This window comes from Patagioenas fasciata, chromosome 7 (assembly GCF_037038585.1).
Source record: "Patagioenas fasciata isolate bPatFas1 chromosome 7, bPatFas1.hap1, whole genome shotgun sequence".
Taxonomy (NCBI): domain Eukaryota; kingdom Metazoa; phylum Chordata; class Aves; order Columbiformes; family Columbidae; genus Patagioenas; species Patagioenas fasciata.
Window position 1 is genome coordinate 17,145,589 of NC_092526.1, and position 25,240 is coordinate 17,170,828.

Consider the following 25,240-nt stretch of genomic DNA (forward strand, 5'->3'; position numbering starts at 1 on the left):
TTTTCAAGGCTCCCCTCTACTGCCTTCACTCCCCTGGCAGGGCTGAGCAGCAAGGGACTACAGAGCTACCTCTGTTGCTTTCTCTCTCCCAGGGCACTCAAAGCTCTCTGGAGTTACCTGACCCAAAAGGGAGTTAATAGCGAGGCCATCTGGGAGAAGATTAAGGACATCGTTATCAAAACCATCATTGCGTGAGTCCTGGCACCCCTTCCTCTGTGCCTGGTGGTAGGCTGTACCCTGGCCCCTCTAGCTCTCTAGTCCCCTCTCACCCCTGTCCCTTTGCTCTTAATCTAAATTCTACCACTGCTGTTGGCTTCAGTATTTCTCCCTGGATCCTTCATTTCATCCTTTTACTTATGCTCATGCTGCAGTAGGGGTAAACAGACCTCACATGCCCTGGGTCCACCTGCAGTGCAGGGGGGGCAGGCCTACAGGGTGGGGGTGTACCTGGTGCTTTGCCCAGCTTGCCAGCTGCTCCCCTGCTTGGCCAGGGTGCCTGAGAAGAAAGGTCCCCTGGTGCAGGCTGGATCCTGTGTTCAGAGATGGATCCTGTTGGACAGAGAAGTGGTGCTCAGGATGTGATGCTGGATCCATACACAGTGCAGCAGCCCACAGGCCTGCGTTGGTCTCTCAGCACACCTGCTCCTGCAGCACGTGGCTGCACACGCTCTCAGAACCGGCAGCATGTGCTGTGAACAGCCAGGGCTCTGCTGTCTGACTGTTGGAAACAAGCGTTTTTTCCCTTGGCTTGCAGATCTGAGCCCTATGTAAACAGCCTGGTGAAGATGTATGTGCGGCGGCCGTATTGTTGCCATGAGCTGTTTGGGTTTGATATCATGCTGGATGAAAACCTCAAGCCCTGGATCTTAGAGGTCAACATTTCCCCAAGGTAAAGCAGATTCTGAGCCACAGCAGAGTGGATAATGGCCTTTCTTTTACCACAAAATGTATTTGGCTTGTGGTGTCCCCTCCACCCTGTGCTGAAAGACTGTGGGCTTTGAAGCCTCCTCTCCAGACGGCAGGAATCAAAGTCCTCCCTATCTGCAAAAGCAACATCCATCTGCAGCTCAGAAACCTTTGCTGGGCATGTTCCAGCTGGAGCCAGTGAAGAGTACATTAAAAAAGGAAGGCCAAGGAGGGATGTGTCATGTAGGGAAAGGGTGACAGCAGAGATTTCCACTGTGTGTGGGCAGAAGTGATCAGCGGCTCTACTGTCTTGTGCACTGCTCCTTGTTTGCTGACGGCAGCCGGCAATGCGGACAGGGCTGGGAACTGCCTTGTGCCTGAGCATGGCTGCTTCTGCCTGCAAGAGCAGATGGGCATGAGCTGGACGCATGTGGTCCCGCATGTGGCTCTGGTTTCCGTCAAATCTGGGAAGAGGTGGAGAAATGAACTGTCTCTGGTGGGGAGCTCAGAGCTGTTGTCAGGAGTTTTTTCTCAGTGGTTCATGGCTGTTTGTGATGAGACGAGGGACAGGCTGGGTTTTGTATCCCAGTTGGTATTAACCTAGGGAGTGATCTTGGGTCTGTGGGGCTTGGCATCTCTGTTCCAGCACTCAGACTGCTGTGATGCTTCCTCCCTGCAGCCTCCACTCCAACTCCCCGCTGGATGTGAGCATCAAGGGCCAGATGATCCGAGACCTCCTCAACCTCGCCGGCTTTGTTCTGCCCAGTGCAGACAGCGTGGCCTCGAGGCCACAGACAAGAAGTGGCTCTACCTGCAGGTCAGCCCCCTTCTCAGAGCAGCAGGACAAGGCAGGCATTTTTCTTGGGGGATTTTATCTGGGTGCTGCTTACAGCCCAGGAAATGCTGGTTTCTGTGCTGTTGAGAGCCTATGCTTGCTGGTCCTTCAGCTATGGGTCTGAGGGACTTGCATCATTGCCTAGGTATCTGGTTCCTGTGATCTCTTCAAGACAGCTGGATTTATATCCTCTCTGCAGGTCCATAGTTGGAAGTCAGGCCAGCATAATTTGTGCTTGCTCTGCAGTTAATCAAGTTGTGCTCTCTCTTCCTTCCCCCTGCCAGAACTAGTGCAGTGCTGAGCCACACTGCCTCTCCATTTGCTTGGAGGGCTGGCTGGCTGTGTTGAGGCTGGATCCGCTTACCCTCTACCCCAGGGCCGACGTGCTGCTGCCTTCAGCAAGAGGAGCACCTGTTATTTTACAAAGAGTGATCTATTCCTTCGGCAGGACTGTGGGTGTCAGAGGCTGTAGGCCTGTGGGTAGGGGTATGCACAGTCTTTACCTTGCAGCTAAAATGACTGTTTCTTGCGTAAGGCTAATTCTGGGCATGTCTGGCACCCAGGACCCAGCTGCTTCTGTGTTTCACCGCAACGTGGGCTTATACTAGTTTCGAACCTCATGGTGGGGGGAAACCAGTCCTGTTCTCTGCAGCAGAGCAGCTGCTGGCTGTATGTTACTGAGGAGCAGCTTGCTGGGATGAGCACCAGCATGCAGAGAGATGAGACTCTTGCCCTCCGCTTGCTCTGTGCCTTCAGTGAAGGCACAAGCTTGTAGCGCGGGCCCGTTCCAGCCGGGGAGCTCTCGCCAGCTTATCTGCGGCGCTTTGATCACACTCTCGTTTGCAGCTTGCGACAGAGGTGCTGAAGGGCAGGTGTCCTCGGAGGGACCCGCAGGGAATTAAGCAGATCCTTAACATGGTTCACATGATGCATTACCAGAGTTCCTGCATCCAGGGGCAAGTTTGCTTAACTGTATCTCCTGCCCTGGGAAGGATATAAAGGATTTTTTTACATATGGGCATAGTTCCAGTAGATCTGTATGTTCCCTAAGCACTATGCAGCACTGACTTGAGGCTCTGCTCTCTCTGTTTGGATACACACACAACTAATTATTTTTGCAGGAGGAAAACAAATTGTATTGACATGTGGGTTAAGAGGTGTTGGACAAGTATCTCCCGGACTCTGGCATCCTCAAATGGTTCAGTTGGGTGTTTAGAATAGTTTAGATGGTTGCTGGTCAGATCATACAAAAGGCCAGGATTTCCTGTGGCATGTGGAGCTGGAGCTGAATTCCAGTCCTGAGAGTTCTTGGATGTTGCAGGGGGAAGTTTTGATCTAATAGTTCCTTCCTTCCCTGCACAGTACCAGTACAGAGTACTCGTACCCCTAACCCTGTGCTTACAGTTCGGAACCTGAGTTCCAAGTGGGATGTAAACCTGAGATCCCACCAGGCTTCAAGTGCTGTGAATCAAGTCATGGTGTGTCTTTGGCCCTCTTGCACCCTATGTGAGTGTGAGGTTGTGGTTCAGCTTTTGGATGAAGGAACGCTGAAATGCCTTAGCGAGGAGCTGGCAAGGTCCTCCCAGTGCCCCTGCCCACATCACTTCTGGGTCCTGTGCTGATGCACAAGGCTGTGGGTGCATCTCTGATCTTGGAACTAGTGAAATCCTTGGAGGAAGCATTCTGTCCTCCACAGCATCTTCCTGAGGGTGTCAGTGCTCTCACAAAAGTTGCTGGGAGCAGTTCTGCCATGACAGGACTTTGTCTTCTCTGCTTAAATGCTCTACTGCCTCCTCTTGTGTCCTCAGTCTGGGCAGTGCTTCGAAGGAGAAGTCCAAGCCAGCATCTGAGCATTTCATAGCAGAGAAGATGAAGAAGGCCTACTACTTGACACAGAAGATACCTGACCAGGTATGATACAGTCTCCTTTGGTACTTGTGCCATCCTGCCAAGCCACTGTCCCAACCCGTCCCACATGTCTGCCTCTTGTCCTTCGCCAGATTGTGCCCCTCTGTGGGGACAGCTAGATGACAGACAGCTCTTGGGCTCCAGTGGGTTACAAGGCAGCTGTTCTGAAATAAATTTGAATAATAATTCCATTCAATATTATTCAAAAATAAATTTGTTCTGAAATAAATTTTCTGAAATAAGTAAATAAATTTTCCTTAAGCCACTACTGCACTGGCTCATCTTTACATTAAAATAGGCATGTGCCCACGTTATTCACAAGTCCCCAAAGAGGGCCTGAGCACTGCCTGTTCCTTCTTGTGTCTCTGCACATCTCTCATAGCCTTTGCCTGCTGACGCACACAGTTTAGCAGGGATGCTTGCCTTGTGTGCCACCTGGTAGTGTCTTTAAGAGAGGTTGGGCTGCAGAACTGGGGATCTCCTCAGCAATGTGCAGTGTGGATGTCACCACTGAGCCTCAATTTCTTAATTTTCCCTGTGGCCTATGTCCCAAAGATCTCAGATGTGTGGAGACCTCTGCCTGAGACACTTTGACGAGTGGGAAGGGGGAATGACAAGACAGAGTTCACTTCTCTCTGACCCTGGTTTGTTCTTGTCTACAGGATTTTTATTCTTCTGTCTTGGACATCCTGACCCCAGATGATGTTCGCATCCTGGTGGAGACAGAGGATGAGTATTCCCGGCGTGGGCAGTTCGAGCGAGTGTTCCCCACCCACATCTCCATGCGGTACCTGCGCTTCTTTGAGCAGCCTCGTTACTTCAACATCCTGGTGACCCAGTGGGAGCTCAAATACTACTTGAATAAACACAAAGGTAACTGCCATGTGAGAGCCTGGCACAGTCACCTGAGTCAGGCAGGCTCCCTGCTGGCAGTCATGGGCGACTTTTGAGCTGCACATGTTGAGCAGGAGCTGCCTGCCTGCACAGTAGCCACAAGAAATATGTTACCCTCCAATACTAGTTCAGATATCAAGCTTATTCTGAGTTGATCAGAGGTGCTGACTGCTCTGTTAAATGCAGCACCATCACTTCTAGGTGTTCTGTGGCTGAGAAGCAGTGAGGTCTGGTGTGAAGTGTTAGAGCACATAAAAAGAAAGTGACTATAGCTCAGGACTCTGCATTCAGCATCTGATCTGGCTGGATAGACTTCTGCAAGAACTGGCCCTCCACTGAGACGACCATATGTGTGCTCCTAGCTTGGCTGGCATGCAGAGGAAAAAAATACTTTTGTCATTTTTCACTAATGTTAAAGCAAATATCAAAAGGGTCGGTAACCATCTTTCACAGAGAGACAGTAACCTCATAGCTCTCTCCAGCTGCGTTGTCAGCATGTGTCATCCGTTGCCTCACTAATACCTCTGCTGGATGTTCTCCTGTCAGCTGGAAGAAAGATTCTGTCATCGTCTGCACTGAAGTGCTGCCCTGAATGCTCAGACTGGGGTCTGGGTTCAGTGCTCCAGCTTCCTCAAAGCAGCCCAGCAAGCAGATTTGCTCTACCCCCTTGTGACTCTTCACGTCTAAGCAAAACCCAGCCTCCCCCTGGCCCCTTCCCATTCACGTGTGTTCTGTGCAGCCCTGCTCTCAGCCAGCAAGGTGCACTGCTCCCCTTGGCCCCTGACACGTGGGGCTTTTTTCCAAGGTCCTGGGGCTTGCTGAAAGGTCATTGAGGAGCAGAGTTTAGACAGCAAGGGCTCTCCTCCTATAGCCAGGGCTGGTATTGTATAGCAAACCACAGTAACCCCAGCTGGACAGCATCAAGTTCTTGGCCATTGCTCTTCTACTTCTTAAATCTCAAGGCACCTTAGCTTGTGCTATGGCTCTAAGGCCTGTAAAAAAAGAGAAAATGGGAAGGGAGCAGTCCTGGATTTCTTAATATTTCTGGGTTAGCAGAGAGCAGGGAACTTGGCTGTAGTGGGGACAGCTAGCAGGAGTCCTTGGAGGAAGTGGAGCCTCTTCAGTGCAGACACAAAGCTCTGCTTCAAGGTGACCTCCCTGTGCTCTGGAGCAGCATGTCTTGTGTGTGGCTGGAGGAACGGTCCCTTCCAGTCACACCACTGTGAGACTGGTCTGTGCTGGATTTGCCCTCTGTCAGGGATGGAGACCAGGTCTCAGCTCAAGATCGATCCCTGCAGGGAGGAGATGATGAATCCCTGCAGGACGGGGACGATGCGCTGCGGTGCAGCAGCTGATGGGTGCTGTGCAAGAAGGAGGCTGCCCGAGCTGCCCTCCTCTGGGAAAGGGGACAGTGACAGCAAAGCTGCTCTACATTTGCACTGAAGGAACTTTCACCAGTGCGGCCCAAATCAGGTGCTGCTGTTGGCAGGCACCAGGCTCAAGGGGACAGCCAGTCTGGTCTAATTCAGCAAATCCCGTGTTGCCCCAGTTTCTCTGCTTAGCTGAGCCTGCTGCACCATGTATCTGGCTCTGCGGGAGGAAAGCAGGCACTGCGGCAGCCCATGTGCTGGTGCTTGCTGCTGTTTGCTCGTACAAAGGGTGAACGCCCGTGGTTTACCCCGTGTTTGCTGGGGCTCAGGCACGTGTTCAAGTAGTTATTGCATAGCATGTACTGCACAGTCTGTTCACTCTGTGCAGCATATTTGTACACCCAAAGCTGGGAAGACTTAACTCTCTGCAAACATGGTCATTCATTCTTGCTTCTTGTCTTTTCTGTCACCATCTAGGTCTGGAGCTACTGAAGAACTGGTGTGTCAAAGGGTACCACACTGGGACAGGGACGGATTTGGCCCAGATGGTGCGTATGGTTGTGGGCAAGCTAGGGAGAGGTGGTTGTTTGCCTGGACAGACTTGGGCAGAGACCCTGCTTGTTCTGCTTCCTGGGGCTCCCACCCTACCTTTTTGTGTTCTTCCCACTCTGCCAAGGTCCCCAGGACTCAGGAAAAACCCACACTTCTTTGTCTCGCACCAACAAGAAATCCACCCATTATATCAGATCTGCAAGTACTTTGCATCTGAATATCCTTGGGTGTACCAGGCACAGCCCTACATATTTGGCACATAGCCTGCCCTTATTCCCCTCCGCGAGGGAGCCATTTCCTTCTGTTGCTCCTGTGCCTTTCAGCAGGCTAATCCAGTGAAAGAAACCCACTCTTTTGACCTCGAGATGCTCTGCTCCCACTTACAGCAGAAGGATTCATTAAGCAGAGAGCAAAGACTGCTCTGTTTGCTATTCTGGGAACAGTCTGGTGGCAGTGACGATGTGCAGCAGTGTGAGGCAGATCAAGCTGAAGCACACTAGGGCAGCCTACGGCAGAGCACAGCAGACTTGAGGGATTTTTGCCACGACTGAAATAGCCATTTGATTGTCTTCTCTCCTGCAGTGGTCATTGCCAAAGTCTTTCTTCTTCCAGAAGAGCAACGTTCAATCAAATGGCTTCAGCAAACTGGAACTGGGCAGACTGGGGTGAGTTTGCATTGGCCATGATGTCTATGATGTTCATAATGTGGCTTTAGGACTGGTGTCCTGAGGGAGAACTGGCAGCAGGGAAAGCAGCTTTGTTTAAGGGCAGAGGAACAGGTTGACATGCAAGGTCTGAAGCCAGCTTCTGCTCTCCGGAGAGCCAGCTGGTGGGACTGGCATGATACCTATGTGACTGGGTATGTCTCCTTGGCACTGTATACACAGCTCAGATGGGAGTGAGGTCCAGAACAGCCAGACTGGGTGACGTTTGGGGTTGTCATGGTCAGTACATGCTGAAAAGATGTTCCCCACAGGAACCTGCACCACTTCTGTGGGCTCTTATGTGGCCAGCAGTGAGCAGAGGCTCTCAACCCCAGGATGGAGCTGGGGAGACCAGCAAGGCCTCTGGGACTGCTGTGCTCTGCCAGCTTCCCCAAGCAAACCTGGGCTGCAAAATGGGTGCTGCTGGTCTCGACTGTCTCCTGCAGAGAGGTGGAGGACTGGGTTTTATCTGGGTGAGCTGAAGTAGAGGGCAGGCACATCTCTGGTATTAGAGAAAGGGCATCCCTGCTCCTGTGCCCAGGCTGGGATGAAATTGGGTTTACACACAGCCAGGGAGATCAAGCTGTGACCCTAAGGTCCCGTCACTGTTTTCGATATCTGTTAGGGTGAGTGGTGCTGCCTGGGATGGGAGATTGAGTAGGTGACCCTTGCAGCCTCATCTCTCAGCCTGTGTGTGATGATATTGTGGATGAATGTTGCACCCTGGCCCTTTCGATCGTTTCTTGGTGTCTCTAAGCAGCACAAGGTCTCCTTTTTCCTGCAGCACACTTTTCCCTTCAGCTACTGAGGACATCATGACATGCCAGGAGCCCAGGCCTACTCAGAGCTTCCCTCTCAACAAGTGCACCGGCGGAGCTGACCAGAAACCTGCTGGCTGCCTCTCGGACACCACCCTGGTGATGTGACCAGGCAGCTGACGTCCCTCCCTGGGGATACCTCAACCTACCTCAAAGGAAGAGATGGGAGCTGGCTCTGGAGAGCAAGGACTGTGGGAGACCCCTATGCTGCACACTTGCCTGTGGGGCTGTTCTTGGAAAGGAATGTTCTACAGGGAAAAAGGGAGAAAACCGTGTGGCTTCTGTTTTTAAAACAAGTGGAAAGTTTGGGGAAATGGAGTTTGTCTGAGCTTTGTTCTAAGCTGCTCTCAAAGCTTTGACATAGTGGTGGTGGTTTCTTTGGTGCATGGGAGCTGGCTAAGCTTGGAGGCAGCCTGACCTGCCCATCCATGACCAGCATAGCTTGAGCCCTCGCTCAGCTGTGTCTCCATGCACTTGTCCTGAGCCGCTGTAGCCTGTCCCATCGAGAAAAGTCCCCAGCCCCTGCCCTGCTCCTCTGGAATGAGCAGGGCTTGGGACTTTGAACTGATCTGTTTCATCCTTTCCAAATGTCTGTGCCAACATCCTGCCCTCCCCCAGCCCCAGGGCCTGTGTAAAACCTTGGGCCTGCACATTGCTGCTTGAGGGAGACCATGGGTACCAGCACACCTCTGGTTTGTGTTGGGGGCATTAGGGCTGCTGGGAAGGGACCATCCTCTTGAGGTCACCTGCACTGTGCATGTGGCAGCTGCAGCCTGGGCTCTGCTCTTTATTTTCCTTCTGTTTCTCAAGGATTTTTATTAAAATTTTACACTCCGCTGCTCTCCTGGCCTGCATTTCCCCAGCCTGCTTGGGTCTGTGGGGCAGCTCAGCTCTGCACTGTGTTCTGCTGCAGGTAGGGTTTGTGCCATCACACCACTGTCCTCCTGTTCTTCCTGGTGCTGGGGACCTTTCCTGCTGCCCCACGACAGGTAAGTGTGCCCTTCTGCATGGGGGAGTAGCTCCCAGCATAACTGGTGTCCCTTGCTAGCTTTGGGTTGTGTGTCCCCCAGCCTGGCAGAGTGATGCTGGGCACTTGGGGTGGTTGCTCAGGGCCAGAGGAGGTGCTGAGCCCCATGTGTGGGCCCTGGGGCTGGTGGAAAGCTCTTCCCTCTCCCTGCAGCCCCCTGTTACCTGGAGCTTGGCCCTGTTTCTCTGGTCTCCTTGGTGACAATCTCATCGCTCCTGGCTTCTCTCCAGCACCTGAAAATAGCTGCAGAAAGTGGAGATGCAGAAAGGGGAGATGCCTGCTCCCTTCCCTGCTGCCAGCACCCGGCAGTGGCCAGGCTGGAGCCAGGCTGCCCAGCGCAGCTGTAAGGGACCAGCCCCATCCCACCCCCCTACACCATGGTGGGCAAGGGCCACCTGGGACTGTGTCCTGGTATCACCCCAGCACTGAGACCCTGCCTCATCGCTCTGCTTCCTCCTTGCCTTGGGGTAGCACCAGAGGACAGGAGCTTCCCTTGCATCCCACCACAGCCCAGGGTCCAGCTGTCCCCCAGGAGTCAGCCAGAGCTACTATGTCCCCTTGGCCCGGCAGCCACCAGCCCGCTTGCCCATGTCTGCTCCCGGGCCGGCACGGCAGGCAGCCAAGAGGTTATTTGAACCTTCCTGAAATAGCAATGGAACTGGGAGGGAGCAGAGGGAGGGCAGGAGGGGCTGGCCCAGTGGGCAAGGAAGGAGGTTCCCCAGCAGCCACGGGCTGACCCTGCCATGAGACCCCAGATGGCCGGGGCTGGCAGGACTGCAGGCAGGGCAGTGGCAGCTTTGGGGGAGAAAAGGGTCTCAAGCTGCTCTGCCTACTGCCCAGCCTGGGGATGGACCCTGCCCTCCGGCATCCCCTGGGGAAGTGGGGTGATGTTGGGCCCCTTCACCTATTCCTGCTGCAGGACGGGGTGGTGGTAGCACCTGGGCAGACAGGGCTGCATTGTGGCAGGCGCTGAGCACTGCTCCTGGAGGATGGGGGATTTCTGCCCCCTGCCTTCCCTCCATCACCCGCTCCCTCATGTCCCCAGTGCTGTGCTCGGGGCCGTCCCCTCCAGCCCAGTGCTGTGGGGTCACGGGGTGGCGCAGTGGCTGCAGGCACTGCATGGCTGTGGCAGTGGTGGTGGCGGCGGTGTGTGCATTTCCCCCCCCCGCGGCAGTGGCGGGGGCATGGCTGGCATTGCTCACTGACACCCTATCTGCCAGGCCCCCACCAGCCACCGGCCCAGAATAGCAGCACTGCCCTGCAGTCAGCATGGAGCAACTCTCCAGTCCCGCCGCGTCCCAGGTACCGTCGAGCCGGGTGGGGGGCTTGGCTCAACAGCCCCCGCCTTGGGGATAGGCCACCTCCCGGGGTGGGGGGATGTGGGGGGCTGGCAGTCTCCTTCCCATGGCCAGGCAGCCTTTGTGACAAGGATGTGGAGCACAGCATGGCCCACCCGCCTGCCCTGGCTGTCTCAGCCCCTTGGGAAGGGTTGGGGGACTCTGGCATAGGGTTGACTCTTTGCCGAGGTTGGCTCTAGGCTCCTCAGGGAGAACTCCCTGTGCCTTTGTTATTGGAGGGTGGCTTCTAAACATTGCCGCTGCTGGTGGGTTTGTGGCCACGGTGACTCTTCCTGCCATGCATGCTGCTTTGTTATGGTAGGGTCTCCTGGGAACCTGGCGGGTATGGGTCAGCTGGTTGGCTATGCTCGCCTCCCTCCTGCCTAGGGCTGCCCCCCCACTTTGTTATTGTAGGGTCTCCTGGGGCAGACCTGGTCCCTGGGGGACTGGTGGGGCTCCCAGCATGGGAGGAAGCATGACCAGGATTTACACCTTGGTGCTGGGAGAAGGAGAGGATGAACACAGAGCTGCTGCAGGACATGCTCTGCTCTGGCAGCAGAGAGAGGAGCCAGGGGTTTCTTGCCCTCACCTGGAGACCCCCACTGTACCCCCAGAATGGGGGTATACGCTGGGCATCCTGGGCTAGAGACACCACAGGGGCAGTAGGCTCTGGGGGTCCTGGGCCAGTGGGGGGCTCTCTAGGGGAGTTAGGGACTGAGCCCAGCCTGCATCCCCACCCAGTCCACTTTACCTGGCAGGGTGAGCCGGGGCAGCTGGGTGGGTGCAGGCAGCACCCAAGGGTGTGAGAGAGGCTGGGCTGGCTCCTGCTGAACCCCATTGCTGTGTGCTCCCTCAGGTGGCGCTGCTGGATGCCACTGCCTGCCCCGAGGAGGAAGGTGGGTAGCAGGCAGTGCCTAGGCATGTGGGAGGGAGGGCTGGCTCACTCATGCAATGAGTGCATCCATCCTCTGCCTGGTGCCCCCAGGCTGGAGAGCCACAGTGCTCTGTGCTGCCCCTCTGCAGTGGGGAATAGGGGGTCTATGGGAGCATCCCCCTGCTCTCACCAGACAGAAGGGTGATGAGACCTAGCAGCTCAGCTCACCTGTCAGGGCTGGTGTGGGTTTGCCTGCAGGGTTCTCAGGGACCCTGTGCTCCAGGGAGGTGAAGGAGGAGGGAGAGGATGAGGAAGAGGACAGCCAGAGAAGCCCACGACCTGTCACCTTCACACTGGGAAATGAGCTATTGGGGCTGGGCCCAGAGAGTGAGTTTCAGAGCCCTGATGCCGAGATCTACATGCACTTCATGAGGAGCCACTGCTGCTATGACACCATTCCCACCAGCTGCAAGCTTGTTGTCTTCGACATCTCCCTGGAGGTGACAAAGAGGGGGATTGAGAGGGACGGGCAGACTGGGGTCAGTGATGCCCTGATCCCCTCCTCACTCTGCTGACAGATCAAGAAAGCTTTTGTGGCACTGGTGGCCAACGGGGTGCGTGCTGCCCCACTCTGGGACAGCAAGACACAGAGCTTTGTTGGTGAGTGCTGGCTGCACCGCCCGGCCCCTTCCCTTGTCTGGCAGTGAGGGGCATGGGCAGCGCTGCCAGCCCCAGTGTCTCCACAGGAATGCTCACCATCACTGACTTCATCAACATCCTCCACCGCTACTACCGCTCGCCCTTGGTGAGTGTGGTGGGGAGGCCCCAGGGTGTTTGGGGAGAGCATAGGGCAAGGGGGGCTGTCCCCACCTCTCCTGGTCCCCTCTTTCCTCTCCTGGTCCTCTCTTCATCACTAGACCATGACCGGGGAGCATTCTGGGCCAGGCTAGTGTCCGCTTGCTGCCCCTCTGCCCAGTACCCAATACGGGATCCCTGCACTTAGGGTGATGGGGTGGGATGCCTGGGGAGATGGGCAGTGTCCCAAAGTCCCTTCAGTCTGCTGTGGGACCACTGTAACCAGGGCATCTCCTTGCCCTCAGGTTCAGATCTATGAGGTGGAGGAGCACAAGATTGAGACCTGGAGAGGTAAAAAGCAGGGAGCAATGGGAGTGAGTGGGTGGGAGATGTGATGCAGGGCATGGAGTTGAGCTCTGGGGTTGCAGGACTGCATGAGGGGGATGGGAGATCCCTCTCTCACTTCTCTCTCTTGGCAGAGGTGTACCTGCAGGGCTCCTTCAAGCCATTGGTGTACATCTCACCAAGCCATAGGTGAGCACCTGCCCACGCAGGAGATCACACCGTGTGGGGGGGAGGTGCCCAGGATGCAGCCCTATTATCCCCCATGACCTCCCTGTCACCTGCAGCCTCTTCGATGCTGTCTACTCCCTGATCAAGCACAAGATCCATCGCCTGCCCATCATCGAGCCCGTCTCAGGCAACGTCCTGCACATTCTGACTCACAAGCGCATCCTCAAGTTTCTTCACATCTTTGTGAGTGCTGGGTCTGCATGTGCACACACATGGTGGGTGAGTAGGGGCACAAGCAAGGGCATAGGGGTACATGTAGGTGCCAGCCCAGCCCTGCCCTGCTGTGCTGCAGGGCTCCACCATCCCTAAGCCACGCTTCCTGAAGAAAACAGTGCAGGAGCTGTGTATAGGCACCTTCCGTGATGTTGCTGTCGTGCTGGAAACTGCCCCCGTCTACACCGCCCTGGAGATCTTCGTGGACCGCCGTGTTTCTGCCCTGCCCGTCGTCAATGATGCTGGTACCTGGGGAGGCAACCAGCTACATCCCTCATTTCCCTCTGCCAGCAGCTCCAGCTCCATCCACACCCAGCTCCCCCACCCCCGCTAGCCTGGCCCTTGGCGTGCAGGGGGAGCATGGCAGGTGGTCCTCAGGTTCCCCTCTCCAGCCCCTGCATTGTCTCTGCTTGCAGGACAAGTGGTTGGCCTTTACTCCCGGTTTGACGTCATTGTGAGTACCTTGCATGTTTGCACACCTGTGAACGAGTGTGGCCTCTTGCACACTACTGGTGGGTCACTCACATGTGTCTGTACCCATGCAAACCCACCCCACATGCCCCAATGCACCGTCTGCCCTGAGTGTCATTGGGGCTTGATGTCCCCTTTAGTGGCAGCAGAATGAGGTGCCAGGAGACACTGGGGTGCTGAGCAGGGCCACCTCTCCTGTAGCACCTGGCAGCTCAGAAGACCTACAACAACCTGGACATCAGCGTGCGGGAGGCGCTGCGGCAGCGAACCATCTGCCTGGAGGGGGTCCTCACCTGCTACCCCCACGAAACCATGGAGGACATCATTGACCGCATTGCCAAGGAGCAGGTGAGCAGCTGGGGTGCCTTGCACCAGCACCACTCCCTCCTCCCCCCGGCGACTGCTTGAGCTGCCTACGATGCTCTTCCTGCACTCACAGGTCCATCGCCTGGTTTTGGTGGATGAGAACCAGTACCCGCGGGGCATCGTTTCCCTCTCTGACATCCTCCAGGCCCTTGTGCTCACTCCTGCAGGTATCGATGCTCTTAACTCTTAGCCCGCAACGCACCATCTTTCTCCACTTGCATCCTTCATTTCTCTCCACTTCAGGTAGGCGCTGTCCCCTGCCACTGTGTGCCTGTCCCCTCCCTGCCATCGGGTCACCCACACCTTGTCACCTCCCTGCTCTGGCCACCTGCCTGCACACCAGCCAAACCTCCCCTTGGGGACAGGGGAGGCTGGGGCTGGGGTCCAGCAGCGCTGGGTGCTGGGTGGGGACAGCAGGACCCAGATGATGCTTGTCCCTGGGGACACAAGGATCACAGAGGATCCCTTCTGAGGTCCTGATCCCTGGTGTCTGTGAGGAAGGATGGGGCCACCTGCCAAGGAGACATCCTCAGACCCCCATCCACGCAGCATGTGAGATGCAGGTTTTGCAGTTCCTTGGGCTTTGGGCTGTATGCGGGTTTTGGAGTGTGATACACCCCAAGATGTGATGGACCCTTTTTTTGACCTTGCCTCAAAGCCCCCCCTGAGACCTGTGCCCCGCCAGTGCCATTCCTGGGGAACACACATGGGACAGACACCCAATTGCACACCCAAGATGTGCCACCCATCACCAGCCACATGCACCATGTCGCTGAGCCATGGGCCATGGCTGGCAGAGCCCGCTGCCCCCCCCTGCCCCCAGTGGCCCTGGCCACTGAGCCTCTGGCACCTGTGGTGGCCATGGCCACTGAGCCTCTGGCACCTGCGGTGGCCCCAAAACCACCTGCTTCAGGGATGGGGCTCACTCACAGGCTGAGCTGGGACCGTGCTGCCCGGCTGCCTGCACTTGGCTCCGCTTGCCCATTGCCCGGTGAGTCCTCACTGGGGGTGGGTGGGCACAGCGCTTGCACATACTGTGGCAGCCATTTAGGGGTGAACGGGGGAGGGGGGAGCTGGCCCCAGTGTCCTGCTGCTTCACAAAGGTAATGACGCTTTTTTGGGATGGTGGTGGGGAAGGGACTTGGGTCACCCCATGCTCACCCATTTCCCCAGCAATGCCCAGTTGCTCTATGCAGAAGGGGTGTGGGGGGTGGTGTGTGTTAACACACCAGACATGGGACCCCACCATTTCCCCATCATGGTGCCTTCACTCATCCCTGGTCCCCATGGGGGTGGCTGTGCCAGGAGCTGCCAGGGGGTCACCACGATGTTCCCACTCCAGGCCAGCAATCCCCTCCAATTCCAGGGCTTGCATCCAAGCCACGGATGGAAGCAAGACCCCACCGTCCCCTGTGCTGTCCCTGTGGCTGCCAGAGTGGGTCAGAGGGTCATGCCACAGGGTGCCCAGCCCAGTGTCAATGCTCACCAGGGGGTTACGGCCTTGTGCCCTCTCTCGCCCCGCAGGCATCGACCGATCCTTGTTCTGAAGACACCAGGGAAGTGCCATCTCTGACTCAGAGCTCTCTTACATGGCCCTGGGCTCCAGAGGCTCTCCACAGGGAGGACCTGCCTGCCCATCCTGGTCCTGGGGCTTGTCTTGAGTCCAGGGCCCGATTCTGCTGGCCTCGGGGAGGCAGGGAACAGGGAAAAAGTGGCCCAGGGGTGCGTCCCACCAGCGAGTACATGGTGATGCTCAATGGGCACCATGCCGAGGGAGCCATGCCATGCCTGCAGCTGGGCATAGGGACACACATGGCCCTGAGGCGCTCAGCCACCCTGCCTCCATCCTGCTGCTGGATTTGAGCACTTTGGCCGTGGCTTCCCCCATGGCAAGCACGGTCCCACCGGCTGCACCTGGCAGCGTAGGCTCAGCTGCACACACAGGCTTGTTTATTGTAGGGTCACGAGGTGTTGGAGCACCCTGGCAGAGGTGCAGCCCATGTCAGAGCTGGCACCAGGACAGGCACTTGCATGGGGACCCTGCGCACATTTTGTGGGGGTCAGGGGGTATTTATTTATTTTACAGTCTGTTCAGCCGTGTTGTAATAAATCAGACTGCTCCAGGCACTGATGCCTCACTTTTCTGCTGTGCAGCTGGGCATGGCTCCTCTGGGGAGGGGTGCTGGCTACTTGGCAGGGCTGGGGTATGCAGCCTGGGATGCCTACTGGGACCTGCAGCAGTGAGGGTGGTGTGGCAGAGAGTGGCACCTCTGCCCTTGTGAGCAGAGCCAGGGTGACAGGGACACTGCACATGGTGTAGCCTTGATATGTTCACTGTGGCAGTAGTTAGCAGATCCCCTTGGGGACACCCTGGGGGCAGCAGCCTTGGTGCCAGCGAGGTTTCTGTCTGCTTCTTCCCCCCAGTCCAGCTGGGGTCCCCAGCAGCAGGAAGGTGAGGGGAGGTTCATCATGGGGTGCCCCCACCCTCCAGGAGTCTGGGCAAGTGACAAAGCAGCCCCTGCCTGTGGCTGCTGTCAGCTCTGAGGCCCTGTGATGGCCCTGGGTGTCAGCCCCATGTCCCCTCTTGGGGACTGGGGGAGCTGAGCTGATCCTCTCCCAGCTGTTTTGCCTGCTAAGAGTCCTGCCGCTATTCCTATGCCCCTGTATCAGCATCTTGGCGAAGGAACAGCTGATAGTGAAAGGTCTCGGGTGCTCTACACTCCCCATGTGCTGGTTGGCTCTGCCAGGGGCCGTGGTGCCAGCGCTGGGTGGTGACAGGCGCCCTCTCCCTCGGCGGGGGACATACTGTGTTATTGTTCTGCTTGCTTGGGGCCAGGGCTGACTCCATCCCTTGGGACTGGGTGCAAATCCTAAACACCCACTGGCAGCTTGACACTGGCAGGGGGGAAACTGAGGCACAGAGAAGTGGCTGAGGCCAAGGTCAGCTGTTCAGAGGGGACCAGATGTCCTGGCTCCAGGCACAGATCCACGCGCAGCTACACAAGGATGGGACAAAGGAGACACGGAATGGCTGCAAACCCCCTCCCCACATCCCCCCCAGCCCTGGCATTGCTCCCAGGTCCCCGACACAGCCCAGCTGGGCAGAGGATGGGGGAGACACACAACCCCTCGCAGCTTGTGAAAGGCACAGCAGTTCCCCAAACCTTCTGCTGATTTGGGGTAGGGGAACACTAGTGCCCCAAGGGCAATCTGGAGGCATCTCTCATCCCTCAGCACTTTCCCTAGAGTGGGGCTGCAAGCCCCCTGGCCAAATCAGGCAGGGGGTGAGTGCTGGGGTGAGTTTGCCTTCCTGCCCCTCCTCCTCGGGCAGCCAGGGGGCCCTGCTTGGCACCCAGGATGGAGGGGTTGACAGGCAGTCAGGGGAACCCCGGGCGAGCGATGAATTCGAGGTTGATGGGCTTGTCGGCCACCAAGACAATGCGGGACACAGACTTCACCTCCACACCGCGGGGGTCCGGCCGCACCTCAAATGCCTGGATGATCTGTGGGGAGAGGGGTGGTGGCAGTGCCTCGAGGACTCCCTGGGGCCCCCATCCCAGCTTATGGTGAATTCTCTGAGGTGGGGCATCCCCACTCACCCTGGCGAGGGCCAGGTGCATCTCCAGTTCAGCGATGCGGCGGCCGACACAGGCACGGACCCCGTAGCCAAAGGGGATGGAGCTGAAGGGGTGGTGCGGGGAGCCGTGGCCACGGAGCCAGCGCTGGGGCAGGAACCGTTCAGGCTCAGGAAAGTAGGTTTCGTCATGGGACATGGCATAGTGAGCCAGGACAAAGAGGGTCTATGGGGCGAGAAGGGGTGTTAATGCCCCGTCTGGCCCTGTTGAGCATAGCGGGTGTCCCCAGGGCATGGCCCTCACTCACATTCTTGGGGAAGTGGTAGTCTCCGATGATGATGTCCTTCTCATAGAAGACTCTGGCGTTGGTAGGCACCACGGGGTAGACCCTGGAATATGGAGAGAGTTGGGGGCGAGCAGGACCCATCGATGGGCCCCAGGGGGAAAGAGCTGCAGGCAGGACAAGTTGGAGCATCTCCTGCTGCTCAGCAGCTCCATCCCCCTTCCCAGCAACTGAAATCCAGCCTTGTACCCTGCCTGATCCATACCCCAAGTCTCCCAACACCAGCCACCTGGGTTGGTGCACCCCCAGTGTGGGGGGAGAAGGGGCTGCCCCTGGCCCTCAGGAAAGGGCCAGTGACCAGAACCCTGGGGCAGGGACAGGGCTGGGCTGTACCTCAGCGTCTCCTTGATAATGGCCCGAAGCATTGGCATCTTGGAGATATCCTCAGGACCGGGAAACCGGTCAGGAGGCACAACAGCTTTCAGCTCCTGGTACAGGGTCTCCTGGATGCCCGGGTCCCGGGAGAGGTGGTACAGCGCCCAGGACAGCGTGTTGGAGGTCTGGCGGAACAGAGCGCCGAGGGGAGTGAAGGAGTTGCGGCTGGTACCTGAGTAGCCTTGTGCCAAAGGTGCACCAGTACAGCATACAACAGCCCCCTGCTCTGGTGTGCAGGGAAACTGGGGGTGAGGGGCAGCAAGTATGGGGGAAACTGAGGCAGGGAGCAGAGGACTGGGTCTGTACTGACCGACCTCTGAGAGTTTTACCCCATGGGGTATCAGACCCCCAACCCACCAGCCCAGAGCTCGCAGGAGCTGGAGAACATGCCTGAGCATGGCCCCACAGTTCCTCCTCGGCATGGAGCTCAGCAGGGATCCCCTGGCAGCGGCTGTCCGGCTCTTACCGTGTCCACACCAGCCAGCAGCAGCTCGGCCACGCTGCCATAGACTTCGTCCAGGCTGAGCCTGCCACTAGCTAGCAGGTAGCTCAGGTAGCCTGACACCTCCTTGCCCCGCTCAACCTGCCCCTCCAGCTCCTTCATCTTCCGGTCAATCAGTTTCTTGCCTGCAGGACAGAGTGCAGGAGCCAGTGCTGTTGGAGCAAGGACAGCCAAAAGAACAACTGGCCAGACACTGCCCCACTTTTGAGGGTCTTTAAGGGGTCCAATACCACCATACCAGGCTCCCATTGTCACTGCTCACCGAAGGCAAAGATGGTGTCCCAGCTGTCCAGGTAGCGGTCCCAGAAGGGCAGCACCTTGCGGCTCCAGCGGGGCAGTACAGTGGCAAAGATGGAGTTCTTGAACATGAGGTTGATGGAGTCGATGAAGCGCTGGGTCTCAGCAGGGACCTGCTGCTTCAGGCACCCAATTCGGGTCTCAAAAAGAATATAGGAGATCCCTGTGGGGGAAAGGCCTCATCCAGACTCCTGCAGGGATGGGAAGAGTGGGGCACAGCAGGGGTGAGGGGGAGAACTCCCTTACCTTCCAGGGCGAAGCGGTAGAGCAGGTTGGCCACGTCCCCCACCAGCACTCCAGAGGGGCTGCGGCGCCGCTCGTCCCTCAGCCGCACCATCAAGTCCGACACCACCTCCCCGATGGCATCTGCGTACAGCACTGCCTCCGAGGGCTTCAGCAGCCGCTTGTTGAGGACCTGGCGCAGGCGGTACCAGCGCTCCCCTTCCCTGCATGGGGATGGCGCTCAGCACTGGAGTACAGCTGGGCAGGGGGCAGTGGCTGGTAGCAGTTTCCCAGTCCCCAGGTACATCCTCCCCATGTCGAGCTGGAACCACCCCAGGGGGTCTTTCCACCTCCCACGGCCATGCCTTTCTGCTTGTAGGGGGCATGCTACTGGCAGGAGAGGGAGCAATGCGAGCTGTCACCTGGGCCCTACACCTGAAGAAGGGGCAGGAGCTGCCCCAGAGAGCACAGTCAGGGCAGGACTCACTCAGTGAAGGGTCCATAGGGCAGGTGCCGGGTGTCCCGGTGCTCCTTCCACAGGGCCATGTCGCTCCGCATGGGGTACTTGCCCTCCTGCCGCAGCAGCTGCTCCAGCACCACCGGGCTCCCAATGTTGATGTTCTCATAATGCCCAAAGGTTGACTTCCAGATTGGGCCGTAAATGCGCCGGGACATCAGCTGCAATGCATCAGAGCATGGCCGGGTGAATGGGGCATCAGGGTGGGGAGCAGAGCTCAGCATTGGGGATGGATCAGTCCCTCCCTGCCCTGCATATGTCCAGCATGTGCTGCACCCATCCTAAGGACCCCTCAGCACCGGGGTGCTGGCACCATCCTTAAAGCGCTCTACAGATGGCTTGGGCTGGTGTCTCCAGGCACATGTCCTCTATCAGTGCTAAGCACACCGGGAACTGATCCTGACACAGGCTGGAACATCCTTCACCCACCCCAGAGATGCATGGATGGCCTGGTGGGTCTTTTGGGCAGGCAAGGCCAAGAGGGGCAGCAGGGACAAGGACAACTATCAAGCACAGGGCTCTGTTGAGAAACAGGGCCATTGCAGTGGCTGTCAGCAGGTCCAAGTCATGCTGCTTCCAGGTCTGCTCAGCTTGGGGACAACAGTACCCGTGTGGGTCCTTGAACCCACCACCTGATAAAGGTGGTTAATGATCAGTGCTGGGAAGGCAGCGCAAAGCTGGGGCAGGACTGGGCTGCTCATAGGGGCAGGTTCCACCCTTGTGGCCACAGACTCATAAGCCAGATAAGGGACATCCACCAGCATCAGCCCTGCTCTGGGCTCTGCCAGCCACAGCTCCCCTCTCCTCGGTTGCACCCAAGGGTGCACCTACGCACTGCCAGAGACCCTGCAGAGGAGGTCTAACCCCAGGGGACTGAGGGGGACCTAGCAGGGAAGCCCTGGTCCCCACTCCCCATAGCTGCGGGGATGCACGTGGTACAATCTCCCTTGGTGACTGACTGCATCGCAGCCTGCGCCCGGATTCAGCTGGATTCGTCACCACGGGGAGACGTTCCTCGCATTTGGTGGCAGGAGGAGGGGGAGGGATGCGGCCGCCCTGGTGCTGCAGGCAGCTTGCCGGGCAAACATGCCACACAGGCCACAGATAGCCATGCCCCAGCCTGAAGCCTGTCCACCAATGACTGCTGGCATCTGGGACCCAGCACAGCACAGATCCTGGAGAGCAGGGCTGAGAGAAGCCGGAGCTGTCAGGATCTGGGGAAAAACACCTCTGGAGCCTGCTGGCATCTGTCCACAGAGCCAAGCCATGCTTGGAGCCCCAAGGGCAGGAGGGAGCAGCAGAGAGCTCCTGTGCCCACTCCCCAAGACCCTGCTGCCTTGCGACAGCCCCTTCTCCGAACAGCACCACCCGGTGCTCTGTGGTGCTGGGGAGGCCTGATCCTGCACGCTTCTTCAGGCCGGTCAGAGCTCCAGGGCACTCGAAGATGCTGCCTAGCTCGCAATCAGCCAAGCCCATTGCTTGCTTCATCTGACATATGAGGAAGTGTTAACAGAAGAAAACAAACACCTCTGCCTGTCGCACCCCTGCCTGCCTGGGTACCGTCTGCCCCAACACCTGCCTGGCTGTTTGTCCTCTAAACAGTAGCTTGTTGCTGCCAGGGCAACTCAGGCTGACCAGAGATGCCAGGACCCCATGAGCCACTCCTGAACCTTTGTCCTCGGCTGCCTGGCCAGCTCAGGGATGCTGGTGCAGCCCTGGGCTGGTAGGACCCTCCCAGGACCACCCGGTTCTCCGCTGGTCCTATTGCGTGCTTCTTGCCCCAGCGTCACCCCGCGGTGCAGGGGTACTCCCTGCTGCCTAGTCCCTTCTCTCCTCCGCCCAGCCGCTCCCGCTCAGTTCCCTGCCTTCCCTTGTAGGCTGCTTCCCCTCCGGAGCCCATCTCATCCTGCTCCCAGCATGCACCCACTCCCACCTTTGCAAAGCCTCCCCTCACGCATAGCCCCCTCCCTGCAGCCCACCCAGGAGCCCCTCTACCCCACGCACCCCTCCCAGTCCCCCCACCCCCACGCAGCCATGTAGGGTCCCCAGGCCCCCGCGCACCCCGCAACCTCGACCCCCCGCACCCCCAGGGCCGGGCAGCCCCGGCGCACCTGGAGCCGGTGCGTGTGCAGCAGGTAGCCGCGCAGGAAGAGCCAGACGAAAGTCCGGAGCAGCCCCGGCCCCGGTAGCTCTTCTGGTCCCTTCAGCCGCGCCGGCCCCGCCGCCGCCGCTGCCGAGCCCCCGGTCCTTCGCGGCGTCCCCGGGCTGCTGCGCGGCGGCGGCGGGCGGGGGCGCAGGAGCAGCGGCAGCGACGACCACCGAGCCCCACCACTCGGGCCCGCCATGCTCCGTCCGTAGCGCACGGGACGGGGCGGGGCGGGAAGGCACCGGGAGCGACGAGGGGCGGCACCGGGGGCGGTTCAGGGGGCGGAGCGGAGGCGGCAACCGGGCACCGGGCGCAGCGCACCAGGAACCGAGCATCGCGTACCAGGTACCAAGCACCGGGTGCTGCGCACTGCATACCGGCCCCGGTACCGGCTGCAGTGCACTGTGTACAGGATACGGGTGCTGCGCAGAGGGGGCCAGGCACCATGTACCGGGCACTTTGTACCAGCTACTGCACACCTGCTGCCAGGCCGTGGATATCAGCTGCAGCATACCGGGGACTGGTTCTGGCACACTGGGCACCGTGTGCTGTACATCAAGTGCCGTACACCGGGCATCACACACCATGCGCTGGGCGCTAGGTTCCAGGAACTGGCACCAGCAGTATTGAGTGCCATGTGCTGTGCACTGCACCAGGCAGCTGACGGTCACTACTGGCAGGCACGAGAGGTACAATGTAATGTGTGGCACCAGCATCGGGTACTGCATGCCAGCCATTGCATATGGGCAGCGGGTGCTAGGCACTGCTCACCAAACACTGTGCATCGTGTGCCAGCACCAGCATCACATACCAACACTGGGTACTGCACCCTGGACCCTGCACACCCTGCAGCGGCACCAGGCTCACCGCTGGACCTGCTCTTCGTGGCTGCTGCCCCTCCTGGCTTGAGCCCTCCTGCTGTCTCTATCCTCTGCTTGTCATGCCTCTGTCCCTGCCTTGTCCCCTTGCAGTGCAGAATGAAGCCCCAGAGAGCTGGATCCAAGCTGTCTCAGCGCTTTTTCTGGGTGCTGCCAGTCAAGAACCCAGATGGAGAGACCTAGGAGTGCCCAGTGCATCATTTGGCAACCCAACCGGAGCTGGGTTTGATTTCTCATTGCGTCAGGGAGGGTGAGGCACCAGCTCCTGCCCAACCTGGCACAGGCCAGGCTGTCCAGCCAACAAGTAGGGCTCTGCTGTGATGGTGTCTGGGGCCATAGGGCAGGGAACTGCTCTGCCCAGCTGTCACTCCTGGGGTAGCTGGCACCATGCCTCTGACTGAGACATCCCAGCGCTGATCATTAACCACCCTTATCAAGTTGTGGGTTCAAGGTTCTGGACACGGAGGTTTTGTCCCCAGGTCACAGCCCCGTGTGTGACTGTTGTCCCTATCTGTCCTGCCTCACTGGAGGATGGGGGTTGTCCTAGGCTGGTGCCTGACATGCTCCCTGCCAGCACTGCGGGGACTGGCAGTGAAGGATCTGGGCACCTTTGTGCCTGCACACACCTGAGAGGGACCCCAGGCTGGGACAGACAAGTGTGAGCGCCTGTCGCCACCTCATGGCTGTTCCCAGCCGGCTCTGCAGCTCGCCCTGCCCCAGCCGAGCCAGAGCCCGGAGCAGCGGGAGAGCCCAGACCTGCTCGGGGCTTTCCAGCCGGCTCTTGGGGCTGTCGCTCCCCGTGGCAGAGGATGCCTTGGCCTCTCCCAGCCTGCTGGGGCTGCATTCCCCTTGCTAGGGAGTGGGACTCCGCCACCTCTTTCAGTTTAAAATCATTGCTCCGTGCAGAAACAGTAAAAACTACAGGCCCTGGTAAAAAGTCTGTCTCCATCTTTCTTATAAACCTCCTTGCATACTGGAAGGCTGCAATGGGGTGCCCCAGAGTCTTCTCTTCTCCACGTTGAACCCTGATGCTCTCAGCCTTTCTTCACAGGAGAGGTGCTTCAGCCCTCTGACCGTTTTCATGACCCTCCTTGGGACCTGATCCCACAGGCTCCTGTCCCTCTTGTGCTGAGGGCCTCAGAGCTGTGCACGTCACCTCCCTTGCCCTGCTGGCCCAGCTTCTTGTTTTGCAGTCCCAGATATGAGTGGCTTTCCAGCCTCTGAGAGCACATTGGCAGCCCATATACCATTTTTCATATGTCAGTAACCCCAAGTCCTCCCACACAGGGTTGCCCTCCATCCATCCACCCATCCATCCACCCATTCCTCCCTCTCACAGTCTATACTGGCTCTGGGGGTTTCCCCGACCCGGGGTGCAGGACCTCGGACTTGTCTCTTTGGAAGGACAAGTTTTACCATGGCAGTGCTGATCACGGCGGCTCCCCAGGCCGGTCCCCGCTGTCCCCGCAGCCCGGCCGAGGCGGGGGTACGGGTAGCCCGGCTCTTTCGCGCTGCCGCCGCTAGGCTGCGCTCCCCGCCCTCGGACGGCTGGCAGCGGCGGCGGGGCCGGCCCGGGGCTCCGGAGGGGTTGGATACCAGGGCTGTGGGGGAGGCCGTGAGGGAAGGGGTGGTCGGGTGAGTCAGACACCACCCCCCTTCTCCGCCCCGCCTCAGCCGCCTGGCGGGGACTTCCGAAGGGAAGAGGCTGGGCCATGACACATCTGCAGCTGGAAGATGCCACCGGGGGCTGGGGGCATAGCACGCTGCCAGGAAGCCAGGCACCCCCAGTGCGGGGCTAGCCCTGGCCCCCCAGCTTCGTGGCAAACTGGGCCGAGGCAGGAGACTAAATGTTGAGTTTACCCATATGGATGGGGAGCTGGGGGTGGCAGGTCACATCCTGTGTGTCCTCCTGTCCCAGTTATGCTACGACTTCAGTCGTCCCACAGACGCACGATCAGGTATGATGTCACCTCACTGGTGGGATCTGTGGATGCAGGGACTGGCACAGTGGGACCCCCACACTACTGCACCCCTCTGCAAATAGACCTCCACCCATACACCACACACTGCTCATGGGATGCTGCCCCCAAGATGGAGGGTCATGGCTACTGGATCAGAGTGACAGCTTCTTTGCATGACTTGTGCAGTGTCATCCAGGAGCTGGAAACTTTTCCCAGGGCTGCATCTGCTAACTTCCCCCCACTTTGCTCTCCCACAGCCAGGGGAACAGGGAGTCCCAGGGGAGAGCATCCCCTGACTCACCCCCAGGACAGCCCAGGCTGTGAGAAGGCTGAGCCCCATGTCCCGGGGACCATAAATAGCCCACAGCACTTAACTGGAGATGGCCCATCACGCCAGCTGTGTGTCACCGCACTGTCACTGCCTGAGTCATGAGCCCTGCTGGAGCCAGAGGGGCTGCACAGGGTGAACATGGGGAGATCCAGAGGGATGGGGACATATCTCAGGCCTGGAGACAGCTTCTCCTCTCCTGCATAGACAGTTCAAGTGGGACCCTCTTGTCCCTCTCCCAAAGGTCCCCATCCTCCTGTTTCCCTCTGTCTGACCCTCAGACCAGGGCAGGGGCTTGGGAACAGGACAAAGGGTTTGAAACAAGAGATAAAACAATCAGCACAATGGTTACCCCCCTGCATACCACACAGGTCTCAGCACCCAGCAGTGAGCTCTGCTCCAGACTCTGCCCCCCTTCATGCCTTGGGGGCCCTGGCAGGCCAGGACCTTTCC

At 58.4% G+C, this 25,240-nt stretch overlaps 3 protein-coding genes across 11 annotated transcripts in view; 2 read left to right on the forward strand and 1 right to left on the reverse strand.

The window, feature by feature from the left end:
* The window catches only part of TTLL4 (tubulin tyrosine ligase like 4), a 26,020-nt gene extending 17,193 nt beyond the window's left edge, over positions 1–8,827 (forward strand). For 3 of the 4 annotated variants that reach the window (XM_071810913.1, XM_065840387.2, XM_065840386.2), the window contains exons 12-19: positions 93–191; positions 755–889; positions 1,586–1,723; positions 3,550–3,652; positions 4,312–4,522; positions 6,391–6,461; positions 7,048–7,130; positions 7,954–8,827. In XM_071810913.1, coding sequence (XP_071667014.1) covers positions 93–191; positions 755–889; positions 1,586–1,723; positions 3,550–3,652; positions 4,312–4,522; positions 6,391–6,461; positions 7,048–7,130; positions 7,954–8,095 — 982 coding nt within the window. In that variant the 3' untranslated portion in view covers positions 8,096–8,827. The remainder of the gene's footprint in view (positions 1–92; positions 192–754; positions 890–1,585; positions 1,724–3,549; positions 3,653–4,311; positions 4,523–6,390; positions 6,462–7,047; positions 7,131–7,953) is intronic. The other variant, XM_065840389.2, reaches the window with a different exon arrangement.
* A 1,427-nt stretch (positions 8,828–10,254) lies between these two features.
* PRKAG3 (protein kinase AMP-activated non-catalytic subunit gamma 3) lies at positions 10,255–16,088 on the forward strand. 6 transcript variants are annotated; one of them, XR_010651550.2, is made up of 13 exons: positions 10,255–10,316; positions 11,208–11,247; positions 11,484–11,725; positions 11,804–11,885; positions 11,972–12,030; positions 12,326–12,371; positions 12,500–12,554; positions 12,650–12,776; positions 12,886–13,051; positions 13,223–13,260; positions 13,479–13,625; positions 13,717–13,886; positions 15,168–15,251. XR_010651550.2 is itself a non-coding variant. In XM_065840915.2 (13 exons), exons 1-13 carry the CDS (start codon positions 10,284–10,286, stop codon positions 15,188–15,190), a joined length of 1,152 nt encoding a protein of 383 aa, XP_065696987.1. In that variant the 5' UTR covers positions 10,255–10,283; the 3' UTR covers positions 15,191–15,319. The 6 variants fall into 6 exon arrangements, 4 of the variants coding, with proteins under 4 accessions (XP_065696987.1, XP_071667016.1, XP_071667017.1 ...); XM_065840915.2 differs by having other exon boundaries at positions 13,717–13,810; positions 15,168–15,319; XR_011739975.1 differs by lacking the exon at positions 12,886–13,051 and having other exon boundaries at positions 13,717–14,634; positions 15,168–15,243.
* A 485-nt stretch (positions 16,089–16,573) lies between these two features.
* CYP27A1 (cytochrome P450 family 27 subfamily A member 1) lies at positions 16,574–21,849 on the reverse strand. Its single transcript, XM_065840914.2, has 9 exons — positions 21,586–21,849; positions 19,445–19,635; positions 18,982–19,181; positions 18,701–18,898; positions 18,403–18,563; positions 17,895–18,061; positions 17,526–17,607; positions 17,243–17,443; positions 16,574–17,146 (listed from the first exon to the last, which is right to left on the reverse strand). Exons 1-9 carry the CDS (start codon positions 21,817–21,819, stop codon positions 17,021–17,023), a joined length of 1,560 nt encoding a protein of 519 aa, XP_065696986.1. The 5' UTR covers positions 21,820–21,849; the 3' UTR covers positions 16,574–17,020.
* Between the last annotated feature and the right edge of the window lie 3,391 nt (positions 21,850–25,240).